The 22,026-nt window shown below is 39.2% G+C and overlaps 6 protein-coding genes across 7 annotated transcripts; 3 read left to right on the forward strand and 3 right to left on the reverse strand.

Moving 5' to 3' along the window:
• Positions 1 to 247: 247 nt before the first annotated feature.
• LOC117635095 (probable acyl-[acyl-carrier-protein]--UDP-N-acetylglucosamine O-acyltransferase, mitochondrial) lies at positions 248 to 2,916 on the reverse strand. 2 transcript variants are annotated; one of them, XM_034369429.1, is made up of 10 exons: positions 2,711 to 2,916; positions 2,488 to 2,612; positions 2,278 to 2,386; positions 2,090 to 2,182; positions 1,885 to 2,001; positions 1,579 to 1,662; positions 1,298 to 1,402; positions 1,115 to 1,198; positions 900 to 1,032; positions 248 to 644 (listed from the first exon to the last, which is right to left on the reverse strand). In XM_034369429.1, the coding sequence occupies exons 1-9, from the start codon at positions 2,858 to 2,860 to the stop codon at positions 913 to 915; spliced, it is 987 nt and encodes a 328-aa protein (XP_034225320.1). In that variant the 5' UTR covers positions 2,861 to 2,916; the 3' UTR covers positions 248 to 644; positions 900 to 912. The 2 variants fall into 2 exon arrangements, with proteins under 2 accessions (XP_034225320.1, XP_034225321.1); XM_034369430.1 differs by lacking the exon at positions 248 to 644 and having other exon boundaries at positions 918 to 1,032; positions 1,115 to 1,205.
• A 1,673-nt stretch (positions 2,917 to 4,589) lies between these two features.
• On the reverse strand, positions 4,590 to 9,130 carry LOC117636071 (inactive protein kinase SELMODRAFT_444075). The gene is made up of 9 exons (XM_034370511.1): positions 8,433 to 9,130; positions 7,875 to 8,029; positions 7,692 to 7,786; positions 6,434 to 7,467; positions 5,891 to 6,051; positions 5,613 to 5,689; positions 5,360 to 5,507; positions 5,033 to 5,182; positions 4,590 to 4,942 (listed from the first exon to the last, which is right to left on the reverse strand). The coding sequence occupies exons 1-9, from the start codon at positions 8,593 to 8,595 to the stop codon at positions 4,886 to 4,888; spliced, it is 2,040 nt and encodes a 679-aa protein (XP_034226402.1). The 5' UTR covers positions 8,596 to 9,130; the 3' UTR covers positions 4,590 to 4,885.
• Positions 9,131 to 11,423: 2,293 nt separating this feature from the next.
• LOC117635925 (protein EFFECTOR OF TRANSCRIPTION 2-like) lies at positions 11,424 to 14,962 on the forward strand. The gene is made up of 4 exons (XM_034370318.1): positions 11,424 to 11,966; positions 12,251 to 12,607; positions 13,216 to 13,618; positions 13,660 to 14,962. The coding sequence occupies exons 1-4, from the start codon at positions 11,874 to 11,876 to the stop codon at positions 14,370 to 14,372; spliced, it is 1,566 nt and encodes a 521-aa protein (XP_034226209.1). The 5' UTR covers positions 11,424 to 11,873; the 3' UTR covers positions 14,373 to 14,962.
• A 287-nt stretch (positions 14,963 to 15,249) lies between these two features.
• On the forward strand, positions 15,250 to 16,518 carry LOC117634016 (serine acetyltransferase 5). The gene is made up of 2 exons (XM_034367914.1): positions 15,250 to 15,808; positions 15,910 to 16,518. The coding sequence occupies exons 1-2, from the start codon at positions 15,437 to 15,439 to the stop codon at positions 16,399 to 16,401; spliced, it is 864 nt and encodes a 287-aa protein (XP_034223805.1). The 5' UTR covers positions 15,250 to 15,436; the 3' UTR covers positions 16,402 to 16,518.
• Positions 16,519 to 16,673: 155 nt separating this feature from the next.
• Positions 16,674 to 18,858, forward strand: LOC117634015 (pentatricopeptide repeat-containing protein At2g15690, mitochondrial-like). Its single transcript, XM_034367913.1, has one exon. The coding sequence runs from the start codon at positions 17,136 to 17,138 to the stop codon at positions 18,648 to 18,650; it is 1,515 nt and encodes a 504-aa protein (XP_034223804.1). The 5' UTR covers positions 16,674 to 17,135; the 3' UTR covers positions 18,651 to 18,858.
• A 323-nt stretch (positions 18,859 to 19,181) lies between these two features.
• LOC117634609 (mitochondrial carrier protein CoAc2) lies at positions 19,182 to 21,821 on the reverse strand. The gene is made up of 7 exons (XM_034368784.1): positions 21,534 to 21,821; positions 20,761 to 20,846; positions 20,476 to 20,683; positions 20,243 to 20,369; positions 19,949 to 20,133; positions 19,747 to 19,869; positions 19,182 to 19,665 (listed from the first exon to the last, which is right to left on the reverse strand). Exons 1-7 carry the CDS (start codon positions 21,690 to 21,692, stop codon positions 19,528 to 19,530), a joined length of 1,026 nt encoding a protein of 341 aa, XP_034224675.1. The 5' UTR covers positions 21,693 to 21,821; the 3' UTR covers positions 19,182 to 19,527.
• Between the last annotated feature and the right edge of the window lie 205 nt (positions 21,822 to 22,026).

The following is a 22,026-nucleotide window of genomic DNA, read 5'->3' on the forward strand; positions in this document are numbered from 1 at the left end:
TTTTAAATCAAAGTCAAATGCCTTTTAGTGACCTTGAATTGATTCATTGCCGTTCTAAACATTCAAATCAAGAAGGAAACCAATGGACTACGAGAACAAAGAAACTTTCAAAGATTGTCTTGTAACATATATATCATATTGATTTGCTTTTCGAAGAAGCAAACTTCTAGAATACCTCAGTTAATACATTATTCAGGTAATCACAGAGGATAAATAAGAAATAAAAATCCATCATGTAACTGAAAAACCAGAACAATCAAATTCCTAGGATTTTCTCTGAATTGGGTGAGGTTCAATCTGCTTGTACAAATAGCATGTGCTTCAAGGTCAACATTATCAAGAAGCACAAAACTTAAAAAATGTTTGTTTCTAACTTCAAAGACATTGCACAAGTAATTTCCTTGAAAGTTGAAACAACCCACAAGTTGAAAAGATTAATACTTCTACACTACGTTATGCATCTGCAACTTCTCTCTGTATTACATCCTTTCACCAAAGTATTCTTTTATCAAACAATGAGAACTGCCCCAATATAAATCTTGAATTTTTATTACAACACAACCACGAGCCGCCTGGAAAGATCTTCATACAACAAATTAGTCCACATGCTAAGCCATTTTGTAAAGACAATGGCAGTTAGATCACTGCAAAAAGAAGAAATAAAAACCATACTAATTACAACAATTCATAGGGAAATCTATCTTTCTGTACCCAGGAAGCATGGATATGGATATTGGTAAAGTATGTCAGCTTTTGGATTTAGATTAATAACAAGATACCATTCAAATTGGGGGGAAAAGAGAGAGGATGTATTGCACCTTTAATTTTCTGTTAAGAGTTCACTTTCTTGATTCTGAAAATAGAATAGAATAACAGTTTTGTGGAATAAAGAAACTGACCTATTGCATGTTTTTAAGAGCCATTCCAATGTCTGAATTTACATATTCCACGTCGTTTTCCTTCAAAAGAGTCACGGATAGATTGCACCATGGAACAGACTACAGATACATGAGCCAATTCATCACGCATCTCCTGCAAAATGAATTTAACTCCATTGACCAACGATTTAAAATTATATCATGGAGAGGGTGAGGGATATGGTTGAATATGATACCATGTCAGCCAGACGTTCATCGAAACCCTTCGAAATTTCAGCAGGCATGAATATTTTTTGGTAAGCTGTTCGCAGGCTTCTGATCTAGATCCTTGCCCAGAGGAATAAAAGCTCTTTTAGACATTCAATTTAACATAAGGAAGTAGAAAGTGCAACTAAGATAAAATATTTGTTAACGCAAACCTCTTGGGCTGTGAAACCATGGCGTCGTAGACCCTCAAGATTTAAACCACGAAGTTCAGCTCTTTCTCCTGCAACCATCATGTACTTTGGAACATCCTGTGCAATCTTCAGGCAAATAAAATAAGAATGTAAAATCAATATTGCACAGTGGGAAATTTATAGTTAATTCATGGCTTACACTCATAAATGGATAAGAGAAATTGTGCAGGTTCCCTTGATACATAAGCTATTGAAATTATAGTGTATAATGACAGACGGTAAAGAGTAAGATCATGTCATACCACGGAGCCACCACCAATAAAAGAGAAAGAACCAACATGGCAGAACTGATGAACAACTACAGCCCCTGCAGTGTGAGCATAATCCTACATTTGAAACATGACTATCTATCAGATACAGCAAGTAGGATAGAAGTATATAAATTACATTTGAAATGCAAAGATAGAATGTAACATTGTTGATTTGAAAAAATATAACGGACATCTCAAATATATTTCTTAGAGTGAAAGAAAATATCTTCCTACAAAACATCAACCACTATCCTGAAATTTGAAATCTCACAATCCAAATAAAGCGTAAGGGCTTACTTCCACCACAACATGGCCTGCTAAAAGGGTATTATTTGCAAAAATGATGTTGTTTCCAATCTTGCAATCGTGGGCAACATGACAAGAACCCATGATAAGATTATTATTCCCAATAACCTGATCACAAAACACTAGTATCAGAGCATGAAACTTAACACACGACACACAAAAATAAATGAAAAAGTAATTTATCATATCCACATACTGTTGTATCACTCGACTTCGAAGACCGGTGGATTGATGTATGCTCCCTGATGTCATTGTTGTCCCCAATCTCAAGGAAACATTCATCCCCTGACTAAATCATAAAACAAACACTAACTAGTGAATTTGGTCATAAAATTTTTGTGTATCCTGCTGACTTTGTTACATAAATGAAACATTGAAACTGACCTTGTACTTCAAGTCTTGGCATTTGACACCAACCACAGCATGGTGTCCAATAATATTATTACATCCCAGCAAAGTTCGGCCTGGAAGATCATCACCAACAACGGCGCCACTGCCTGACAAATTTTGTACCACAATGCAAAGTTCAAAACTTGTAATCAAAAGTGAAACCTTTATCAACTTTTCAACAATTTATATGTATTCAAAACTCACGTCATCAAAACACAACGCTCCCCAACTTCTGAATTTCCGAATATATGGCTTCCCGGGTATAATTGGCAGCCATTTCCAACCTTCACGGTCGACCCAACAGTACAAAAGGGACCAATTGAAACACCCTGATCGCAAAAACACCACAGCCAAAAAACCACACTATCAGTTTCATCAATAAGTAGCTATTTTAGTTGAGAATTGCGAGGTGGAGCAAATGAAGTACCTGGCCCAAAACGGCATTGGGGTGAACGATTGCAGTGGGATGAATGGAGCCAGGTGCAAGTGTGCTGCAGAAGCGACGCAGGGACAGAGAGTTGAGGCTGCTCAGCACAGAGCTTAAGCGCTTGCTGCCAACTGTCACCAGCGCACACATGGTGTTCGTCCCGTGGTCTCACTCAGACTCATACCCTGGTTTTCCTTTCAGTCCTTTCCCGGGCTTATAGCTTCTTTCACTTTTTTGGGCGCAATTTTTACCACATTCGCACTATAATTACCGCCACCAAATTCACCTTTTTTGTGTGTGTGTTCTTTTAATAAGAACATCTGAACATGGGTGCTCAACAGACAGCCTCGTGAAAAAGTGACAACGCTTGTCATGTCGTGATTGGTTGAGATAATAAAATAGTGGTATTTCTATTTTACACAAGTGTTTCATTTTAATAAGTCAGGGCCTAGCGTACCAAATAACAACTCCATTTTAATTGAAGTAGTCCCCATAAAATCTTATTCTTACGACAGAACTGACATTAATAACCTGTTTAGGGTTCCAAAAGGTTGAGACCAAGGTCTTTAATATCGGAAGTTTAAGAAATATCGGTGGTCCAAAAATACGGAAATATCAGGAAAATATCGATATTAGTAAGAATTGTATAAAAACGACGGAAATTGTGATAAAAATATGGAAACTTTTAATGAAACTTCAGAAGATGTTCATTAAGTCAATTATCTACTAATTTGACCAAAAAAGATGAAGCAAATGTATTGCATAGTTGGTTTGAGTGATTTAAGTTGAGTATACTGCGAGCAGACAAACACTACTGTAACTTAAAAAATGTGTAATCTTTATATCAGTGGTGTATTGTAGACAGTCTCTGTAATTTTTTCTTATAAGAAATCATGGTTATTAAACTCTCGTCATTTATGATTTTGAAGCATTCTATGTGGTTTTGTTGCAGGACTTGCTAGTTTCAACATTTTGATGTGGTGGTTTAAGCTTGTGTTTGATGTTAGAAGAAACTCACACTTTTCATCCTGTTCTAATTTCTACAATCTTGTGCAGGAGTAATTTCATAGACGAAAATTTGTTCTTAGAAGCCGCAATTGCAAACATTTAACGTGAGCAGATATTGATTTAAATTTTAAACCATGTTTTATTGTCATCTCACTTATAGAAGTAAAAATGAACAAGCAAAAAGATAAATAGTAAGGCAATAATACACGACTGTTAAACTGTTTTTGCGAGATGTTTTTCATCCCCTGAAGCTCTTATCAGCCGGATTAGAGATGTCGGTCCTCTGGCTGTTTACAGTAATCTGCGTTATATCTCTGGTGATTTGGAAGCAAGCAAATAATGATTTTGAGCCTTTGCCTCCTCTTCTTTTTGAAATTCTGATATGTTTTGTATATGAGTATTGAACAGTGGTGTCAAACAATTTTCCCTATTTTAATATGGCTCCGATTGATTTTTTACGTTTATATTAAATAATGGAAAACCATCTAATGATTCCTTAAAATAATATCAAGCGGTGGGTAATTTACCAACAAACATGTAGAAGAACTCATTAGGTGGCTTCATGGAAGAGGCAAGCACTGTCATGAGTGGTAGAGAGGGTCACCCCTTGTGATCAATGAATCGGATCGAAATCAGGGTATTCCAATTTAAGTACAAAAAATGAATACCATAATAATATGAAAACGTATGAATTATGGATAACCTGGTTTTAAGCAGGCCCATCCACGTCCCGTCCCATAGTTACTTACTACCGAGCACACCAGATACGTGTATGATCAAGACGATGGTTAAAGCATGAGCAACCATGTTGACTTCACGAAAAATGTGTCTATAATATGATCTTATTATCAAACTCTTACGCAAGAGAACATTACTCAGTTGATAATTACTATATTAACAGGACGATGTTATATGTCTACAAAATCTCCAGATATTCAATTTGACGTAGCAACAACACGAGTGAGGACTGGAGGAATGGAATGAAATTTCATCAACTTCATTCATATGGTTGTAAACTTGTAACTCGTAAGGAACTGACGACAGGCATATCTACCTCTCTTACAACTACACATTACAACAGAAACTAATTTCTTTTGTTCTTTTGGAAAAAAATGTATAGCTATCTTGTGGATCGTCTACAGATTTTTCTCACAATGCCTCCTTCCTTCAAGAATGCTTTGTCGAATTTGCGGGGATGTCATCGCCTTCCAAAATCCGAAGCACCTATAGGAACCAAATGGACAAGAAATTTTCAATGGTTCTCAGGCAAAAATGAAGATGCAGTGAGTGAGGTGACATGACATCAACTCATACCTGGGACATGCGAGGCCTGGAATGAGGGTCTCTCCTGATGCACAAGGAAGCACATTGCAGCATGTTACAAACCTCTTGATTCGAATAGCAGCTCCTTAACCGCGGGTCTAACAGCTCGAAAATGGCGTTCTTTTCTAGCAAAGGCCGTGCCTGCTCCACACAGATGAGGACAAGCAATGACCAATATGAGAGTAAAACATAATTTATCAGAAGTCTCAATATTCTATCAAAACTCTATTTAGTATGTTTTGAAAAAGAAAGATGTCAGATGTTCTATCTCTGATATACTGCACGATCTCAAATTAGAGTTATCTTGTTCATGCTTACCCATTCAGTGAGGCACTGTTGGCCTTTAGGCTTGTTTAAGTCCATAGCTTTCCGTCCTGTAATAAGCTCCACTAGAACTACCCCGAAGGAATATACATCAGCTTTTTCTGTGATTTGTCCACTTTGAGCATATTCTGGAGCCAAGTAACTACATTTAAGGCAAGGTTTCTGGTTTAGTCTAAACTTTGTCAATTGTAATTTGGTATAATGAGAAAGACTTTTTTTGTTTTTTCTCTAGTCCAATGGGCTTTACCCAAATGTTCCAAGTACTCTTGTTTGCATCCCAACATCTCCATCTGGTTGCCACCTTGCCAGTCCAAAATCTCCAACCTGAAACCCAGAACTGGGTAAGAGTTACTCCGAGTGATACATGTATGGAATTTAACGCTGCATCCTCAATGCACATACGGCTTCACACAAAGAGAAACACTACTCATACAAGATGTGATTCATCAAGGACAACATACAACTGGTGAAGGGGAGTAGGAAGTTGAATTTTGTTTTGTAAGAGATCAGGAGTGTATGACATACCAAGGGTTCAAAATCATGCGTCAGAAGGATATTGTTTGGTCGCATATCACGGTGGACAATGCAACCCACTCTACACTCTTCGTGAAGGTATCTCAACCCTCGAGCTGCTCCAACTGCAATCCTTTGTCGCGCAGACCATTTTAACGGATGTCTTTGTGGCCCTGAAAATTTTAGCATCCCCTTAACTTGGATGGTCACAGAAGTGAATACGCACATTTATAGTTTGTAAAGAAGGTGTAATGCGCTTGTGGAGCAAGAGTGTTCTCGGTAATGTATATATCCACACTTTAACTGAGAATCCTGGAAATAACAGGGTCCTTATTAACGTCAAGACCATAACCTTTTCATTTGTTTGACAATCTGATTCTTGATCAGTAAACCCAGTCAATCTGTTAATCTATGTAATTTGAAAACCGAACATAAATGTTGCCATTCATCTGAAGTAAAGAGGAAATACTAGAGCATGCTTGCTTGCAACTTAGATCCGTTTGTAGTAGCATTTCATTTTGTGCATTAAAAAATCAGGGATAGAGGAGAACTTACCGTATAGATGAGAATTCAAAGACCCATTGCATATATATTCATAAACTAGCAACCTTCTTCCATCCTCCACGCAGAACCCAATCAGCATCACAACATTGCGATGCTGCGCACAGCTTAGGACTTCAACTTCTGAGCAGAATTCTTGATCACCTTGAGAACTAGCCAATTTATATTGCTTGACAGCAACAACCTGACCATGTGCTAAGACACCTCTGTGCACAGAACCAAACCCACCTTCAGCCAAGAAATTTGCTTGTGAAAATCCACCTGTAGCAAATTCCAGCTCCGCATACGTGAACCACCGAGGAGGATTTCCAAAAACAGGTGCCTTGTGCTGACATATGGAGCACAATGGAGGAGGGTTAGGAGGTGAATTTTTGGATAATGAAATTGCTTCACGTACACTTCTGCTTAAATTCAAATCAAGCCTATAATTCAAGACCCCAACATCAGGTTCTCGATTCAAGTTAGCTAACTTATCCAGCAAGGCTCCATACGTTGAAATCAGAGCCTTATCATAAGGTCTCTCTGAACCTTCCACCACACATCTTGAAAACTCACCACCAGAACTTTGATAATCTGCCATACAAGGCTGACAACACGAACTTGTGAAGTAAGAACTCTGGTTTTCATTATTTGTCTCAATATCAGATTCATTCAAATTCTGATTTCCTTCAACAGTAGATGGATACTCTTGCTTTAACCTCCCCAAAATTTCAGAAAGAAAATCTCGTTCAGTCCCCACATCTGAGCTTGATATGGATGATGTTCCAATATCAGTTGCAGTCAGAGGTGACTCGTGGTCAAAACTACTTCTAGGAGTCACAGTTGGCCCTCTAATCATATTCGACTCTTCAAACTTGCTTTTTAGACGTTTTGGAGAAGATTCTGATTCAGACAATGAAGGGTAAGGCACTTCAGGGTCTGTCTTTGTTATCAAATTCAAGCGAAGAACCTTTGGCCCAGATCGTTTCATAATCACAACATTGCATTGCAGTTTTTCCATGCAGTGTTTCTTTTCACATTTCAATTGTCTGCACACGAATAAAATTGATAACTTGAAAAGGCAATAAGGGAAACAAACAGTATTCTGCAGAAAAAGCTTTCATGCACAAAAGTGTTGGCTAAGGATTAACATTCTGAAATCAACATATGATGCCATTGTATGCTATCACACATCTAAACAGCAATCCCTAAAATAAGAAATTGTAGGCTATAGCATGTGATAATAGAAATTAAGGTTACATTGACGTATTACTTGTCCAATATAACCCAGTTAGATTGAGCTCTCTTTGCTTCGGCAGCCACAACACCGCAGGGTGAGCCAGAGAGAATTTTTATCCTGATCTTTATCTGTGAAGAAAATATGATGGGAATGGATTAGTATTAGAAATGAAACATGCAAGGACTAAACCATTGGAAACGGAATTGATGTACCAACCTTCTCTGGATCATAAACATCTTGGAGCCGGAGCACCATCTGAGAACATGAGTCCACAATATCATCCTTCTTATCTGACACGGTTCCTGAAACAGACCTGCGATGACTAGTGGTGCAATCACTAGTAAATCTTGCAAACTCCCATATCTTTTTACCTGGACACATGGTATTTGAAAGAGAGAAAAAAATCAGATACATCTCATACATAATTCAACTCGGCTGTGATTCAATTGATTTGAAACTGGTATCAAAGCTTCAAATTTGTGAAGCACCTCTGTCAAACTTAACATGCCATCGGTAAGATTTTCAAATTCCCAATAGTCAAGTACAGAGGCAGAGAGAACATATTGCCAATTCACTAGAAAGTTCCCTAATTAACCAAAAGGAATGCAATTTGAAACATTAACTGGCAATTTTTCTCCAGTTGAAACAGAAAAAACAAGGAGCATTATTAGCGAACATGCAATGCAATTTGCATTTTTGTGTGAATCTTTAACATTTTGATATATAAATGGGCAACTTTTCTTCAGTTGAAACAGAAAAAACAAGGAGGCTTACTTGATGTGTGAGAAGGAATCACAGCCAAAAGCTTAACATAATCGCCAGGTTGCACAACATGAGTCAAAGCCCACACCAGAGCAGTCTTTTGAATTTCCCTCAAAGCATTAACAGCAACCACCACAACTTTCCCAGCCACAACCCCATTACTCTTCTCTTTCATACCTCTGCCCCAACCAAAAAATCTGAAATTCTACAACCCCACACTTCCTCAACACTCCCCACAATCAAAACCCATATCCAAATTCTCAAATGAAACAAAACCCAGAAGCAGAAATACACGCATTATCACTGTGAGAAGCAGAAACCAAATGAAGGAGCTTTTTGATCTTTACCCAGATGACAAGAACACAAAAGAAACATGAAAGTAGAAGAGGACACGCACTGTCTTCTATGTACTTTAACCACTCACTGACTTCATTGCCGTTAAAGGACATGTAAAGGGGCCCAAACCCCCTCTCACACTCTATGACTCTACAAGACAACACAAGCTTTGGGATTAATGCAGAACAGAGCAAAAAATTTCAAACACAAAGTTTGGTTCTTTCATTTGTCCCAAAAAAAGATCGGTTCTTCCATGGAAAATGAGTCTACACTTTGCATGTGGCTCTCGGGGTGCCTTGATGTTAATATAAAGTATAGCAGAATTTTGATTAAGTCATGGAGAGAAGAAGCAGGTGGCCTAAGTTGGACTTTTTTGTTGGTAGATTCTCACTAGGGAATTTTGCATCATTGCAAGAAAGAAGCGCCAACTATCAAACCAATAAAAGAACAAAAAGAAGTGGAGATTTTAGGTTAAACGACACGACACTAGCTGATTAATAATAAGAAAACCAAGAGCGGATCAATGATTGGAGCTTCTCTTTCTTGCTGTTAAAAAAGTCTTTTCATTTGTAAGTTTTGGAAGTGGTAACTTTCTATGTGCTAATGGAATGAAAATGAATAACTTATATATAGGAAAGAGATCATTGGTCACACTGGTTTATATGGCATTATTTAGTGTTTGTCTTTTAACAATTAACGTTGTAACAAGGGATATGGGATGTCCATTAGCCATAACTTCAAAGATATAATATGTTTGTGTCTTCTCATTACCTCTTTTAATTGGCTTTTGATATAAAGGAAGAAGATACTAATGTATCTTTATTTATAAGCGTAATTTTTCATGCGGATCTATCGTAATATTAACCGTTGTTTGTTATTTTTAATAGTAGATTCAAATAAGAATTTACCTGACTAATGTTGAATAATTGACAAACATTTGTCTCTTCATAAAGAAACAAGAATCGTGATGGCTATTAGTTCTTTGAGGAATCACATTTGTGTCACATACGTCTATTTTCTTACCCCTTCAGGTTTGGTTGGAAGATCTTGTCAATTATTCAAACCTTATGCAATCTTCAAAACTACCCATCTTCTTTATTGTTTATTTTTTTTATCTTTTTGTCACTAGTTATTCAAAGTGAGTTCAAATTTGAGCTTATAGGTGTAGGACCACTCCCTACTATAATCTAGCTACTAGACTAAAGGTTGAATTAAACATTGGAGGAACATCCTAAGTTGTGTACCCTCTCCCTATGTATGTTTATCTAGGGTGTAGGACCTTAGAGGTAACATGTTGCAGTGCCTTCATTTTCTTGAAGTCAGAAAATAATGGAATTGCGTTCAGTGTCTTCTTTATCAAAAAGTTAAAAATGATGAAGTTTCATGGACTATAATATTGAGTTTGCTTGTTTTTCTCTTACTTAGTTCTATTTCTCCAAATAAAGTTGTATCATGGGTAGGTAAGCATTTGGCAAATGGACCTTAATGGGCTTCGAATCTTGAATTTGATGTCTCAATCCACTTCCTTTTCCCCTTTATCCAAAGGTGTTTTAAAACAAGTTTTGGTGCATTATCTTTTGGCTGATAAAGTTGCTTTTGACGAAGAGACATAATGAAGGAAACAATATTAGGAAGAATCAAACATGCATGACGATTGATGAGAACTTTGATCTCGATATATCTTGGCCAGCATACCTTTCAAGACCTTATCAGCGTATATAGGCCAAAACTTTCAGCTTCATGATTAGTGAACGAAGAAGATTGAAGAAGTTGCTTTTGAAACAGTACATGATATAAAGCTTGGTGTCATATTATAAAGATGCTCTTCCGAATCAGTCTTCTTTTTCTTCTCACCAATATTCGTTACCAAGTCGGTCACCATTTATCTTAAGGGAACTGTTATCGATACTCCACAAAAGTCATCGAGATTCTGCTTTCTCAAAATATGAGTGAGAAATTATGCTTAAAAGAGTGTACGATACCTTTTTGGAGTCCGAATAACAGCTCCCTATTTTAAATCCCAAGTATAGCCAACCGGCTACTATTTATAAATAAATTTTTAAAAAAAATCGACACCAGTAAAACCGGGCGGCTATACTATTTTCCGAAAAAAAAAAGGACCCAGTAAAGCAGTCCCGCTATACTCTGTCTATTTAAAAAAATTCCTGAGTATAGTCGGGCGGTTATGATCTTTTTAAAAAGAAAATTGCAAGTATAACCGTTCGGCTATACTATTTATGAAAAAAAAAGGGGACCCTCCCTGCACCTAGTGCCCGCCTATTGGTTAGGCACCCACGTGTCAAAACAATATAGCCGGGCGGCTATACTCGGGAATTTTTAAATAAAAAAATTCCAGTATAGCCAGGCGGCGATACTATTTATAAATAAACTGTTTTTTTTAAAAAAGGGACCCACGTAAAGCCGCGTGGCTATACTTGAGCATCGCCGCTCGGCTATACTATTTATAAATAAATTTTAAAAGCGACTTCAGTAAAGCCGAGCGGCTAGACTCTCTCTTTAAAAATCCGAAGTACAGCCAGCGGTAAAAAAAGATTCTTTCGTATAGCCGCGCGGCTATACTGTTTTCGAAAAAGAAATATTCGCGCGGCTATACTCGAGAATCCATTTTTTATAAGATTGAAGAAGATTAAAGAAGAAGCTGCTTTTGAAACAGTGCATGATATGAAGCTCGATGTCATATTATAAAGATGCTCTTTCGAATCAGTCTCCTTTTTCTTCTCACTAATATTCGTTTTCATTACCAAGTCGGTCACCGTTTATCTTAAAGGAACTGTTTTTGGTACTCCATAAAACTTGTTGAGATTCTCCCTCTGAAAATATGAGTGAGAAATTGTGCTTATAAAAGTGTACGATACCTCTTGGAGTCCGAACAACAGCTCCCTATTTTAAATGAAAAAAAAAAAAAAAAATCTCACCCGGAGAAGAAGAGAGAAAAAAAGTTGTCACTTGGTCTGGGCCAGTCCACAGCCCAGTTTGGGGTTGGATGCGGCTCAATTTTATATGAGCAAAGTGGTATTTTCGAAAGGAGATCATCTCGGGGCTGATAAAGGGCGCGATTAACGGTCATTTTCCGGCAAAGGGGGCACAAAGCCTCAAATGGGAGACAGCGACTTGACCGTTGCTGTGACAAGGTTGAAGAGAGAAGATTGCAAGCGCACCAAACACGACTCTCACTTCTCTAATTGGAAGGTAATTTCTCTGCCTCACCTGATGGAACTGGAATTGTAATTGAAATTTTGATTTTTTACTTGATCTGTAATTTGAAATATTTGGAGATTTTGATTACTTTCTCTGTCCTCAACTCATTTTATTGACTGACTAGCTGTATCTTCAAATTAGATTTCTGGGTTTTTGTTTCTCTGTTGAAAGATCTCAAATTTACTCCCACTACTTACCCAGATTCCAAAATCCAGTTTTACATGGTATTTACAACATGGGTGTTTTTGTTTCTGCATTTTTATTGGGAATTTTAGATTCTGGTTGGTCCTTCGGATTGGGAAGACTATTCACTGGGAATAGAAGGGGCTGAAAGATACAGGGTTCATAACCTCCCAGAAAAGGAGAGTCCAGGTGTCTATGAACTTGGCATTGCAGTCTTGCGTACTGGTTTAGGCCGTGAGATTGGCAAGCTTGACCCAGACTATATAGTCCCAGTGTACCTTGGACAAGCTGATAATGTGAGGACACGACTTCAGCAATATGGTCGTTCAGGTGCTCATTTGGGCAATGGCTGTCCAACTGGTCATCCTAGTGACCGTGTCCAAAAGGGGCCGGGATTGTTTGCTGAGATACTGTCAAGAGACTACCCCGTTGTGTACAGATGGGCTCCTGTAAGTTTATCTAAATTTTGATCCGTTTAAGAAGTTTGAACTTTACTAGGGTTTTTTGTGTGATTGATATTGAATTAGATGTATCATGCATTTATTAAGTTACCACTTTTATTCTTCCTTGTTGTCATGGATGGCTATACTAGTTTATCATGCATATTATGTGGATGCCCTTCTTCTGGTTGAGACTGATGGATAGTTGATCAGAGGCTGCCAGAAGAGTCCTTATAATCTCCTTTAAAGATCAGATGCTGCAAGCTGGATAGTTGATTGCTTCATGAATTTCTAATTTCAGGGTTTTCGTCCACCTTCATGTTCATACCATTACTACATATATGGGACCATCATAATTAGATAGAAGCTATACTTGTATGAAGTTTTTCTATCTTTTATACAACTCGAGGCTTGTAGTTGTGTTAGCTTTGGGATTCTCAAACATACACGTACATGGTAAATAGTGATCATGTGCTTGCCATTATGTATGTGTGGACTGAAATATCTGATATGTAATTGGAATTTATGAATTCTGAAGCACTTCTGGGTGCAATTTTGGCCATGTGATTGGAATATATGATATGCCCTTATCGGTTCTTTGTTGATTGTATCTACAGATGGAAAACAAAAGTGTTGCGCTGAAAACAGAAACTCAGCTGCTTAACACATTTGATTATGCATGGAACACAAACATTAATGGGGCAAGACGCCCCGATGATGTCCTTAAAAAACTTAAGATGGTATCTTCAAGGCCTACACGATTTGTTAATATTGCCCAGAAGTTTGTGCCTTTCAGTCCGAAGAAAGTGGGTACTAGGATTGAATCAAGCATATTGCTTTCACCAGAGGATAAGTTCAGTGCTTATGCTAATAGGGAGAGCCACAATCCCCTTTCTCGAGTTTTCAAGCTTGGCAGATCACAGCCTAGGTTAGTTTTGGATAGAATTGGCATTACTCCGGAGAATACTATAATTTGTGGGGTGGATGTAGGTGATGGCTCCATTTGCAGAATGCCACCAGTTCTCCACAAAGGGATTTGCAGAATATCAAATAGCCACCAGTTCCAGGAAGAAAGAGGTGTGCTAAACACAAAGGGATGAGGATTAATGGGTCAACTAGAGTTGGGATATCAAATAGCACCGTTGACTCAGAATCAGAATGCAGTGCTATTAGCAGCATAGAGTTTCATGGTGCTCAAATTATTAACAGTGATCCAGTAGAGAGCTTCGCTTCCATTTGTGGATTCATCTTGGCTGATGGCTCCGTTTGCAGAACACCACCAGTTCCAGGAAGAAAGAGGTGTGCTAAACACAAAGGGATGAGGATTAATGGGTCAACTAGAGTTGGGATATCAAATAGCACCGTTGACTCAGAATCAGAATGCAGTGCTATTAGCAGCATAGAGTTTCATGGTGCTCAAATTATTAACAGTGATCCAGTAGAGAGCTTCGCTTCCATTTGTGGATTCATCTTGGCTGATGGCTCTTCTTGCAGAAGGCATCCAATTCAAGGGAGGAAAAGATGTGATGAACATAAAGGGATGAGGATTAATAGGTCAACTAGAGTTGGGATATCAAATAGCACCGTTGACTCAGAATCAGAATACAGTGCTATTAGCAGCAGAGTGTTTCATGATGCTCAAATTATTAATCGTTATCCAGTAGAGAGCTTCACTTCCATTTGTGGAATCATCTTGCCTGATGGCTCTTCTTGCAGAAGGCATCCAATTCGAGGGAGGAAAAGATGTGATGAACATAAAGGGAAAAGAATCTAGAACCCCAACTCTAAGTAGGCGAACGAAGCTAAACTAAAATATGTGCATGATGTGGCTTCTGAACCCTGTAATTTTGGGACTTCAAACTATGAGCAGAATTCATCTGCATTATGTAAATTTGGAGAAGTGCAAGCTCAAGTTTTGACGGTCCAATAAAAGCTATGATACTACGTGTGGGGTGGTGGTGGATGTAGGCTGTGGATATTTTTGCACAAGGCAGCCTATTGTAGGAAGTGGAAGAAGGTGCTGTGACAGCAAAAACAAAATTATGTGTCCATACAGAGAGGATCTCTATGTGAAACTACTCATGAAAGGAGATGGGGAGCAACATAACACAAGGGAAGTAAAGTAAATCCACTTGGGGTTTTCTTCTCTCTGAAAATAGATTGTAGAAATTGGTGATCCAGACTTCAATTTGTTGTTGATTGTTATGCCTATCAGATAATGTTGTAGCTTTCTGTATCAAATTATTACATACCCTTTAAAATAATGTTGTATTGGCCTAAGAAGAAGTTGGGTATGAATTTGGTTTGACTTTTTTGTTTTATTTGATATATCCTTTTGTGTAATTTCATCCCATATTTTATGTTTTTGTTTTTCTCCTTTTAAGTCATGATTTGTTATTTTTGGGTTTTCATTTTATTTTTTATACCAACGATGATACACACTACTAAAATATCATGGGATTCGAATTGAAGATCATTGGCGAAGGCCTTCTCAACTTATTTAGATCCCGTTGTATTTTAACTAGCCTTCTCTAGTTAGGAATGCATCTCTTTGCAAACATAAGATAAGATAAAATTGCTGGATTTTTTTTCTTTCCGTTTTATGTGACATCTGCAACCAAAGACAGAGAGAAGAACGAATTGGATTGTACGTCCGTTTTTGGGTTTTAAAGATCCTACGCCACCTGATTTTTCCCTAAAGCAACCCATGTATTTAATTGAACCACACAAAACACAAATATAATAAACAACCACATATCCCCTAGTTCCACAAACCACCATTTCTCCACTGCTCTCCGCTATCGTGCGCCGTAGAGGCGATAAACATCAACGGATAAGATGCCAGCCGGCGAGCTCCGACACACAGGGTCGTCCTCCGAAGTCGAAGGCGAGGCGTGGGTGTGGGCCCAGATCAAAGCCGAGGCGCGCCTCGACGCCGAGGCCGAACCGGCTCTGGCCAGCTACCTCTACTCTACGATACTCTCCCACTCGTCGTTGAAGCGATCCCTGTCGTTTCACTTGGGGAACAAGCTCTGCTCCTCCACTCTCCTCTCCACGCTCCTCTACGACCTCTTTCTCAACACCTTCTCCTCCGACCCCTCTCTGCTCGCCGCAGCCGTTGCCGATCTCCGCGCCGCCCACGAGCGCGACCCCGCCTGCGTCTCATTCTCCCACTGCTTGCTCAATTACAAGGGCTTCTTAGCCTGTCAGGTAATTAATTTGAGGTTTAGGGCCACAATTTAATTTCCTGTTTTGATTCCGAGAAAACGCAAGAAAATAAACGAATTGATTTTGTTTTATTTGATTTATAGGCTCATCGAGTGGCGCACAAGCTGTGGATCCAGTCACGCAGGCCCTTGGCGCTTGCGCTGCATTCGCGGATCGCCGACGTGTTCGCGGTGGACATACACCCGGCGGCGAGGATCGGAAAGGGGGTGCTGTTCGACCACGCCACCGGGGTGGTGGTGGGGGAGACGGCGGTGATCGGAAACAACGTGTCGATACTTCACCACGTGACGCTGGGTGGGACCGGCAAGGCCGGCGGAGATCGGCACCCGAAGATCGGCGATGGGGTTTTGATCGGCGCGAGCGCGACGATTCTAGGGAATGTGAAGATAGGGGAGGGGGCGAAGATCGGGGCCGGATCGGTGGTGTTGATTGATGTGCCGCCAAGCACGACGGCGGTTGGGAATCCGGCGAGGTTGGTTGGCGGGAAGGAACGGCCGTCGAAGCTTGAGGATGTGCCTGGCGAGTCCATGGACCATACGTCGTTTATTTCCGAGTGGTCTGACTATATTATATAAGAATGAGAGTTGTGAACTTGTGATAGTTATGTTAGTTGTTTATCGTTATGCTTTGTTTTTGTACTTTGTTTTCTTCTTCTCTTAAAAAGGAGATTATCTAAACCTTGTTGAGCCTTGGAGCATTGGACAATCAAAAAGGCAGAGAGCTTAGCTTAGTAAAACTAAACATTTTATGGAGGGAATTGGGTTTAGGTTGAACTTTCCACAAAAATAGATTTCTACCATGGCCAAGTTTGTTTAGCATCTAAATAATAAATGATCCAATTAAGTGAAAGAATGAATGAACAAATTAAAAGTAAATAGACTTTGACAAGAGTTGAATTTCAAGACCAAAGGTCTTTTGCGAAGGCAGATTGTGCAAATGTGGCTGGGCTTTGGTACCATGTAGGTTCGAAATTAATTTGTAATTCAAGGCTTTTTTAACTGGGCTAGATTCAGTCGGCTTGTCTTTAATCACATTGATGAGTCATTCTATAGCTTCGGCTTTGTATATGGTCTTTAGGTGAGGTTCTATATTAACTGTTAGTTCAAACTAACCAATTTAATCAAACAATTAATCAATTTAATTCAACGTAAGAGCCATATAAGGCCCTCACTATAGAATTCTTACTGCATACATTGACATGGTTTTGAGTGAGCAAAGCCCACCTTGACCAATGACCCAATTATCCCATCACTCCACTTCTTCTTTCCTCTTTCTGCTTTTCCAATAGCAGCAGAGTTTTAGCACATCAATGGCTTCTCTGACTTCTTCTCTTCAGCCAACTGGAAACTCCATTATCTCTTTTCGTTTCAGAGCTCGGATAACTCCAACCCCTCCTGATATGCTATATCTCAACACCACTCTTCCTTCGGTCCTCAAAACCACACCTTCCTCTTCCTTCAATCCCACCCCATCCAAACCTCTCTTCACCAATGCAGTTCCCAGTGCCAATAATCCCAGAGTACATCGCCGCAACACTGGCTCCTCTCAGCCCCAACCAACAACATCTCGCTCCAATTCCCAGTACAAGACCCAACCTTTACGCAAGGGCAACAAGTACCAGAGCCAGCAACCAAATGAACCCAAAGCGAACGGTGATGAGTTAAACAACCAAAATGTGAGTGCTCCATTGCGTATTAACACAAAAGATGTGGATTTGATGCGTTTGTGCAAGGAGGGTAAGGTCAAAGAGGCGTTGCAGTATATGGCTCAAGATGTTTCCGCTGATTATGGTGTATTTTGTGCGTTATTGGACTCGTGTGACAGCTCGAAGTCGCTTGAGGTTGGGAAAAAGATTCATGATTTTATGAAACAGTCGCCATTTCGTGGAGATATTGAGTTGAACGCTAAATTGATTCAAATGTATGGAAGATGTGGGAGTATGAGAGATGCACGCAAGGTGTTCGATCGAATGCCTAAGCGGAGTATGAGTTTGTGGCATTCAATGATACATGGGTATGCGGTGAATGGGCAGGGTGATGAGGGGCTGCTGTTGTTTGAACAAATGAGGAATTTAGGATTGAAGCCCAATAAGGAGACATTTGTAGTGGTTTTGGTGGCATGTGCTAGCGCGGAAGCTGTGGAAGAAGGGTTAACTTACTTCGAGTCGATGAAGAATGAGTATGAGATTGTGCCGGAGATTGAGCATTATTTAGGGCTTATTGATGTTCTTGGAAATTCTGGTCATTTGAATGAGGCAGAGGAATTCATTGAGAAAATGCCATTTGAGCCTACTGCAGAAGTTTGGGAGGCTCTTCGAAACTTTGCGCGGATTCATGGAGACATTGAGCTTGAAGATCGCGCTGAGGATTTGTTGGGTAGTCTCGATCCTTCTAAGGCCAATGCTGAAAAAATCCCATTGCCTCTGCGGAAGCAGCACTCTGAGATTAACATGCTAGAGGAGAAGAATAGGGTGAGTGAGTATCGGATTACAAACGAGGCATATGAGAAACTGAAGGGTTTGAAAGGACAAATGAGGGAAGCAGGCTATGTGCCAGATACAAGATATGTGCTTCATGACATTGATCAGGAGGCAAAAGAGCAGGCCTTACAGTATCACAGCGAGCGTTTGGCAATTGCTTATGGTCTGATCAGTACTCCAGCCAGGCAAACTCTAAGGATAATTAAGAATCTTCGAATATGCGGCGACTGCCATAATGCAATAAAAATCATGTCAAAGATCGTTGGGAGGGAGCTGATCGTCAGGGATAACAAGCGGTTCCATCATTTCAAGGATGGGAAATGCTCCTGTGGGGATTACTGGTAAACTTATCAGCAGCTAGTGCATACAGCTTCTCTACAAGAGTCGAGGCTGTGGTGCTGCGTTATGTAATGTTCAATGTGCAGCATGAAAAATCAAAGGAAGTTTTGTGGCTGGAAATTAACTTTGTAGTTTTTTTTATGAGTATCTTTTCTTGTACATTAATCTTGTATTTAAATTCAATTACATTCAATAGAAAACAAATTTACGATTATGTTCCTGTTTGCTTGCTGATTGATTCTCTGATTTATTTCTGAAAGCATAATATGGTCGAGTGTTTTCAATATTAAGCAACCATGGTTCAAAAGTTGGAAGGTGCCTTGTATGATTCCTTTTTGCATCTTTCATCTTTTACCTAAAATGGCATATGCTTCTGGGGGCTGTGCCAGTAGTGAAGAATGAATTCCTTTTTCGCCTTTTATTCCCAGGAAAAGAAAAGGGCAAAAATGGAATCTGTTTCCTGGGGTGCCTTGGTAAATAAAACATTGAACAGATGCATTTCAAGTTCTTAAGCCAATATCATAAAGAGACAAGAAAAGCTAGTAAGATTACTCAAGTCTTATTATTCAATTATAGAACGATTACAGGGGTCAAAATTCTCCATATGTACATTGCAAGAGAATCGTCTCTCCTAAATATACAAGGTAGCCTAATTGATGATTTCTGCTAACTTAATCATGAAACTAGAGCTTGTAGGATGTGTAAGGGAGGGGTTTAACCTACCGAGGGGCTATTATTCAGCTCCAAAGAATGAAATGTACAGCTGAAAATGGCATGAATGGTACAAAAAGTCAACCTAATTGACAATTCAAAAGGGAAGGAAAAGCTCCCAATCAATTGTGCAGGGCTGTTACTTGAAGTGAAAAATTGGAAGAAAAAGTAACTAGGAGTGAAGGGAGGATGGATGGGTATTTCTTTTGTTGGTTACCAATTTTGTCACAGCTTCATCCCTTGAAGGAACTCGAAGGTAGGACTTCATAACATCGTAAACTGTAAACCCGATTGCTACAGATGGTACGACCTGAATTACAACATCCCAAAACATGATTAGACAAGAAAGCCAAGGGATTTTCTGTGAAAAGACTGACTAGGTTTTTACCACCTTCAAGTAATTGATGCTAAGTCCTGAAAATAATTGCTTCCATCCTTGCTTTTGAGCGATCATGACAAGGACTTCCATTGTCCCTTTCATCTCTGGACTGTTTGATGACACAATTCGTTGAACCTATTCAGATGATTACACCCATCAATGTCACAAAATTTCTGTCAAATAGTATTTTAAGGACCCTTATAAAGTAAATTACCTGCATTTGCCTCCTCACCACATCGAGGGGATATGTAAAAGTCTGACCTAATAGACCAGCAACAGAACCACATACAAGTTTGACCATAATACTCTTCTTGTGCTCCTGAGGGACATGTCGCTTCATCTCCTCATAGAAGTAAAACTTCAAACCGGCATATGGGAAGATTCCATAAAGTGATGGAGCTGATAATGAAGTTAATGCGTTATGTGCAAAATTGTTGCAAACATCTTAACAACTATAGAAACACACAATGACAGCAGTGGATGATACAAGCAGTTTTCAAATGCATACCAACACCGCGATAGAGGCCTCTAAGTCCAGCCTCTCTGTAAGTCTTCGAGAAACAATCAAGAATTCCTTTATAAATTTGTCCAGTATTTACTACCCCTTGAACATTTAACTTCGGTGAACCAACAACCTGCAAAACAAAGATGGCTTCTGTCAAAAAAAAAGTTTCTTGGAAGTGTAAAGAGCAACTAATTCGTGCACTTGAGTGAGAGATTTTTCACGATTCAATTAGTTACCTGATAAGCCAACTTAGTCCGAACTAAATCAAGAGGATAAGTAAAAAGCACAGCTGTTCCTCCAGCAAAAGACCCTGCCACAAGATCTAGACCAGGTCCACGCCCCACGTCAGGAAAGGTGAGAATAATCCATCTGCGGTATTGTTCATAGGTCATATAATGCAAAGCTGCATAGGGAACAATTCTTGCAACACTAGCTCCGTTTCCTCTGTTTGAAAATATGTTAGTTATTGAAAACTTGAAAACACAACCTTCACATAAATGATTATGTACTCAGGGATCCACCTGTAGAAACCCAAAGGCCCTTCTGTCTTTGCAATTTTCTTAATGGATCCAAACAGCCCTATGCTTTGATACTCTGCTCTTCTGGTCTGCAAAAGACAACAAACAAATTATTTCAATCTTCAAGGATAATCTGCTTAATGGTCAATCCAGTTTAAAGTTAATAATTTGTTTCTAATCGCCATGGGAAACATGAAGGAATATCTTAACCTCCAGTTTCCCACTCAAGGAAGAAGAAAAAACAGCAAAACCACACAAAAAATCAAGGCATGTGTTAAATAAGCTATTTATCTCTCTCTCAAAAAACCTTACAAGTTCTCTTCTTTTGTGTTTCCTTTTTGGGTCGGGGAAGGAAAGTTAACTCGGATTTTCTTGCTTGGAACTCCTGAAATTCTGTTTGTATACTATTGACCCCATGACTGCCTCTATAAAACAAAGTCATGGAGAACAAAGTATCGAAAAATCGAATCAAATAAAGTAACCCATTGAACTTCTAATGATCACAGTATTATTCAATCTGAGACCAGCAAACACCCAACGCCAGAAACCAATTTCACAATCCATAAAAATTTGCACCAGTTCAGTGAAAAGCAGTCATCTTAGATGAAATCTACCCACTGAATAAATCCCAGAAACTCAAACACCCAAGAAGCCAAATGTAATACCAATCTTTACAGTGCCCAAAATGAACAGTCAACTTTAGCCCCTTTCACACCAAAAAAAGTAAAGAATCAATCTAATTCCATATTTTGAAGGAGAATTTAACACAATTGTACCTGAAACAAAATCTTGATACGTTCAAGTGGTGCAACAACAGTCTTTGCAACACCACCCGCAACACCACCAGCAATCAGCTCTTTGGCAAACACAGGCATGGCCTCTATTATCCCATCCAGGTAGGTATTCATCTCTCTCTCTTCTCTCTTCTTTGCCATTGCAGCACCCTCTGAAGAAACAGAGAGAGAGAGAGAGATTCTGGGTAGCTGATCGAAGGAGGAGTTGGCGCCGAGGAGAGAGAGAGAGAGAAAAAAAAGAAACTAAACGTTTCTCTATGTGTTTTATGGATTTTATATGTATGGGAGAGGACAACGGACAAGTAAGAGAAGCACACGCTTGACTTGGATTCCCTCTTTTTCTATGTAAGAAAAAGAATTATTGGTTTGCAGAGATATGTTCAGCTACTTTCAGTTCTATTTTATTTGTTTTCAAGGTATAGAAGAATCTCACAATCAGGACCGTCCAATTACTGGGCCAGTTTCAATCATGGGC

The sequence above is a fragment of the Prunus dulcis genome, chromosome 7, assembly GCF_902201215.1.
Source record: "Prunus dulcis chromosome 7, ALMONDv2, whole genome shotgun sequence".
Taxonomy (NCBI): domain Eukaryota; kingdom Viridiplantae; phylum Streptophyta; class Magnoliopsida; order Rosales; family Rosaceae; genus Prunus; species Prunus dulcis.

Bases quoted from the DNA above. Each gene is read 5' to 3' on its own strand.
- LOC117635095 (XM_034369429.1), bottom strand. From the start codon at position 2,860: ATGTGTGCGCTGGTGACAGTTGGCAGCAAGCGCTTAAGCTCTGTGCTG. The intron at 2,183-2,277 runs GTCAGTTTCAAT...TTTATGATTTAG, and splicing joins GCCAAGACTTGAAGTACAAG to TCAGGGGATGAATGTTTCCT. The intron at 2,002-2,089 runs GTATGTGGATAT...TTTTGTGATCAG, and splicing joins CGAAGTCGAGTGATACAACA to GTTATTGGGAATAATAATCT.
- LOC117636071 (XM_034370511.1), bottom strand. From the start codon at position 8,595: ATGAAAGAGAAGAGTAATGGGGTTGTGGCTGGGAAAGTTGTGGTGGTT. The intron at 5,508-5,612 runs GTAAAGCCCATT...CCTTAAATGTAG, and splicing joins AGAGTACTTGGAACATTTGG to TTACTTGGCTCCAGAATATG. The intron at 5,183-5,359 runs GTAAGCATGAAC...TGTGTGGAGCAG, and splicing joins AACAGTGCCTCACTGAATGG to GCACGGCCTTTGCTAGAAAA.
- LOC117635925 (XM_034370318.1), top strand. From the start codon at position 11,874: ATGGGAGACAGCGACTTGACCGTTGCTGTGACAAGGTTGAAGAGAGAA. The intron at 11,967-12,250 runs GTAATTTCTCTG...TGGGAATTTTAG, and splicing joins CTCACTTCTCTAATTGGAAG to ATTCTGGTTGGTCCTTCGGA. The intron at 12,608-13,215 runs GTAAGTTTATCT...TTGTATCTACAG, and splicing joins TTGTGTACAGATGGGCTCCT to ATGGAAAACAAAAGTGTTGC.
- LOC117634016 (XM_034367914.1), top strand. From the start codon at position 15,437: ATGCCAGCCGGCGAGCTCCGACACACAGGGTCGTCCTCCGAAGTCGAA. The intron at 15,809-15,909 runs GTAATTAATTTG...TTTGATTTATAG, and splicing joins AGGGCTTCTTAGCCTGTCAG to GCTCATCGAGTGGCGCACAA.
- LOC117634015 (XM_034367913.1), top strand. From the start codon at position 17,136: ATGGCTTCTCTGACTTCTTCTCTTCAGCCAACTGGAAACTCCATTATC.
- LOC117634609 (XM_034368784.1), bottom strand. From the start codon at position 21,692: ATGGCAAAGAAGAGAGAAGAGAGAGAGATGAATACCTACCTGGATGGG. The intron at 20,847-21,533 runs GTACAATTGTGT...TGTCTTTTGCAG, and splicing joins GTATCAAGATTTTGTTTCAG to ACCAGAAGAGCAGAGTATCA. The intron at 19,666-19,746 runs GTGGTAAAAACC...GTTGTAATTCAG, and splicing joins TTAGCATCAATTACTTGAAG to GTCGTACCATCTGTAGCAAT.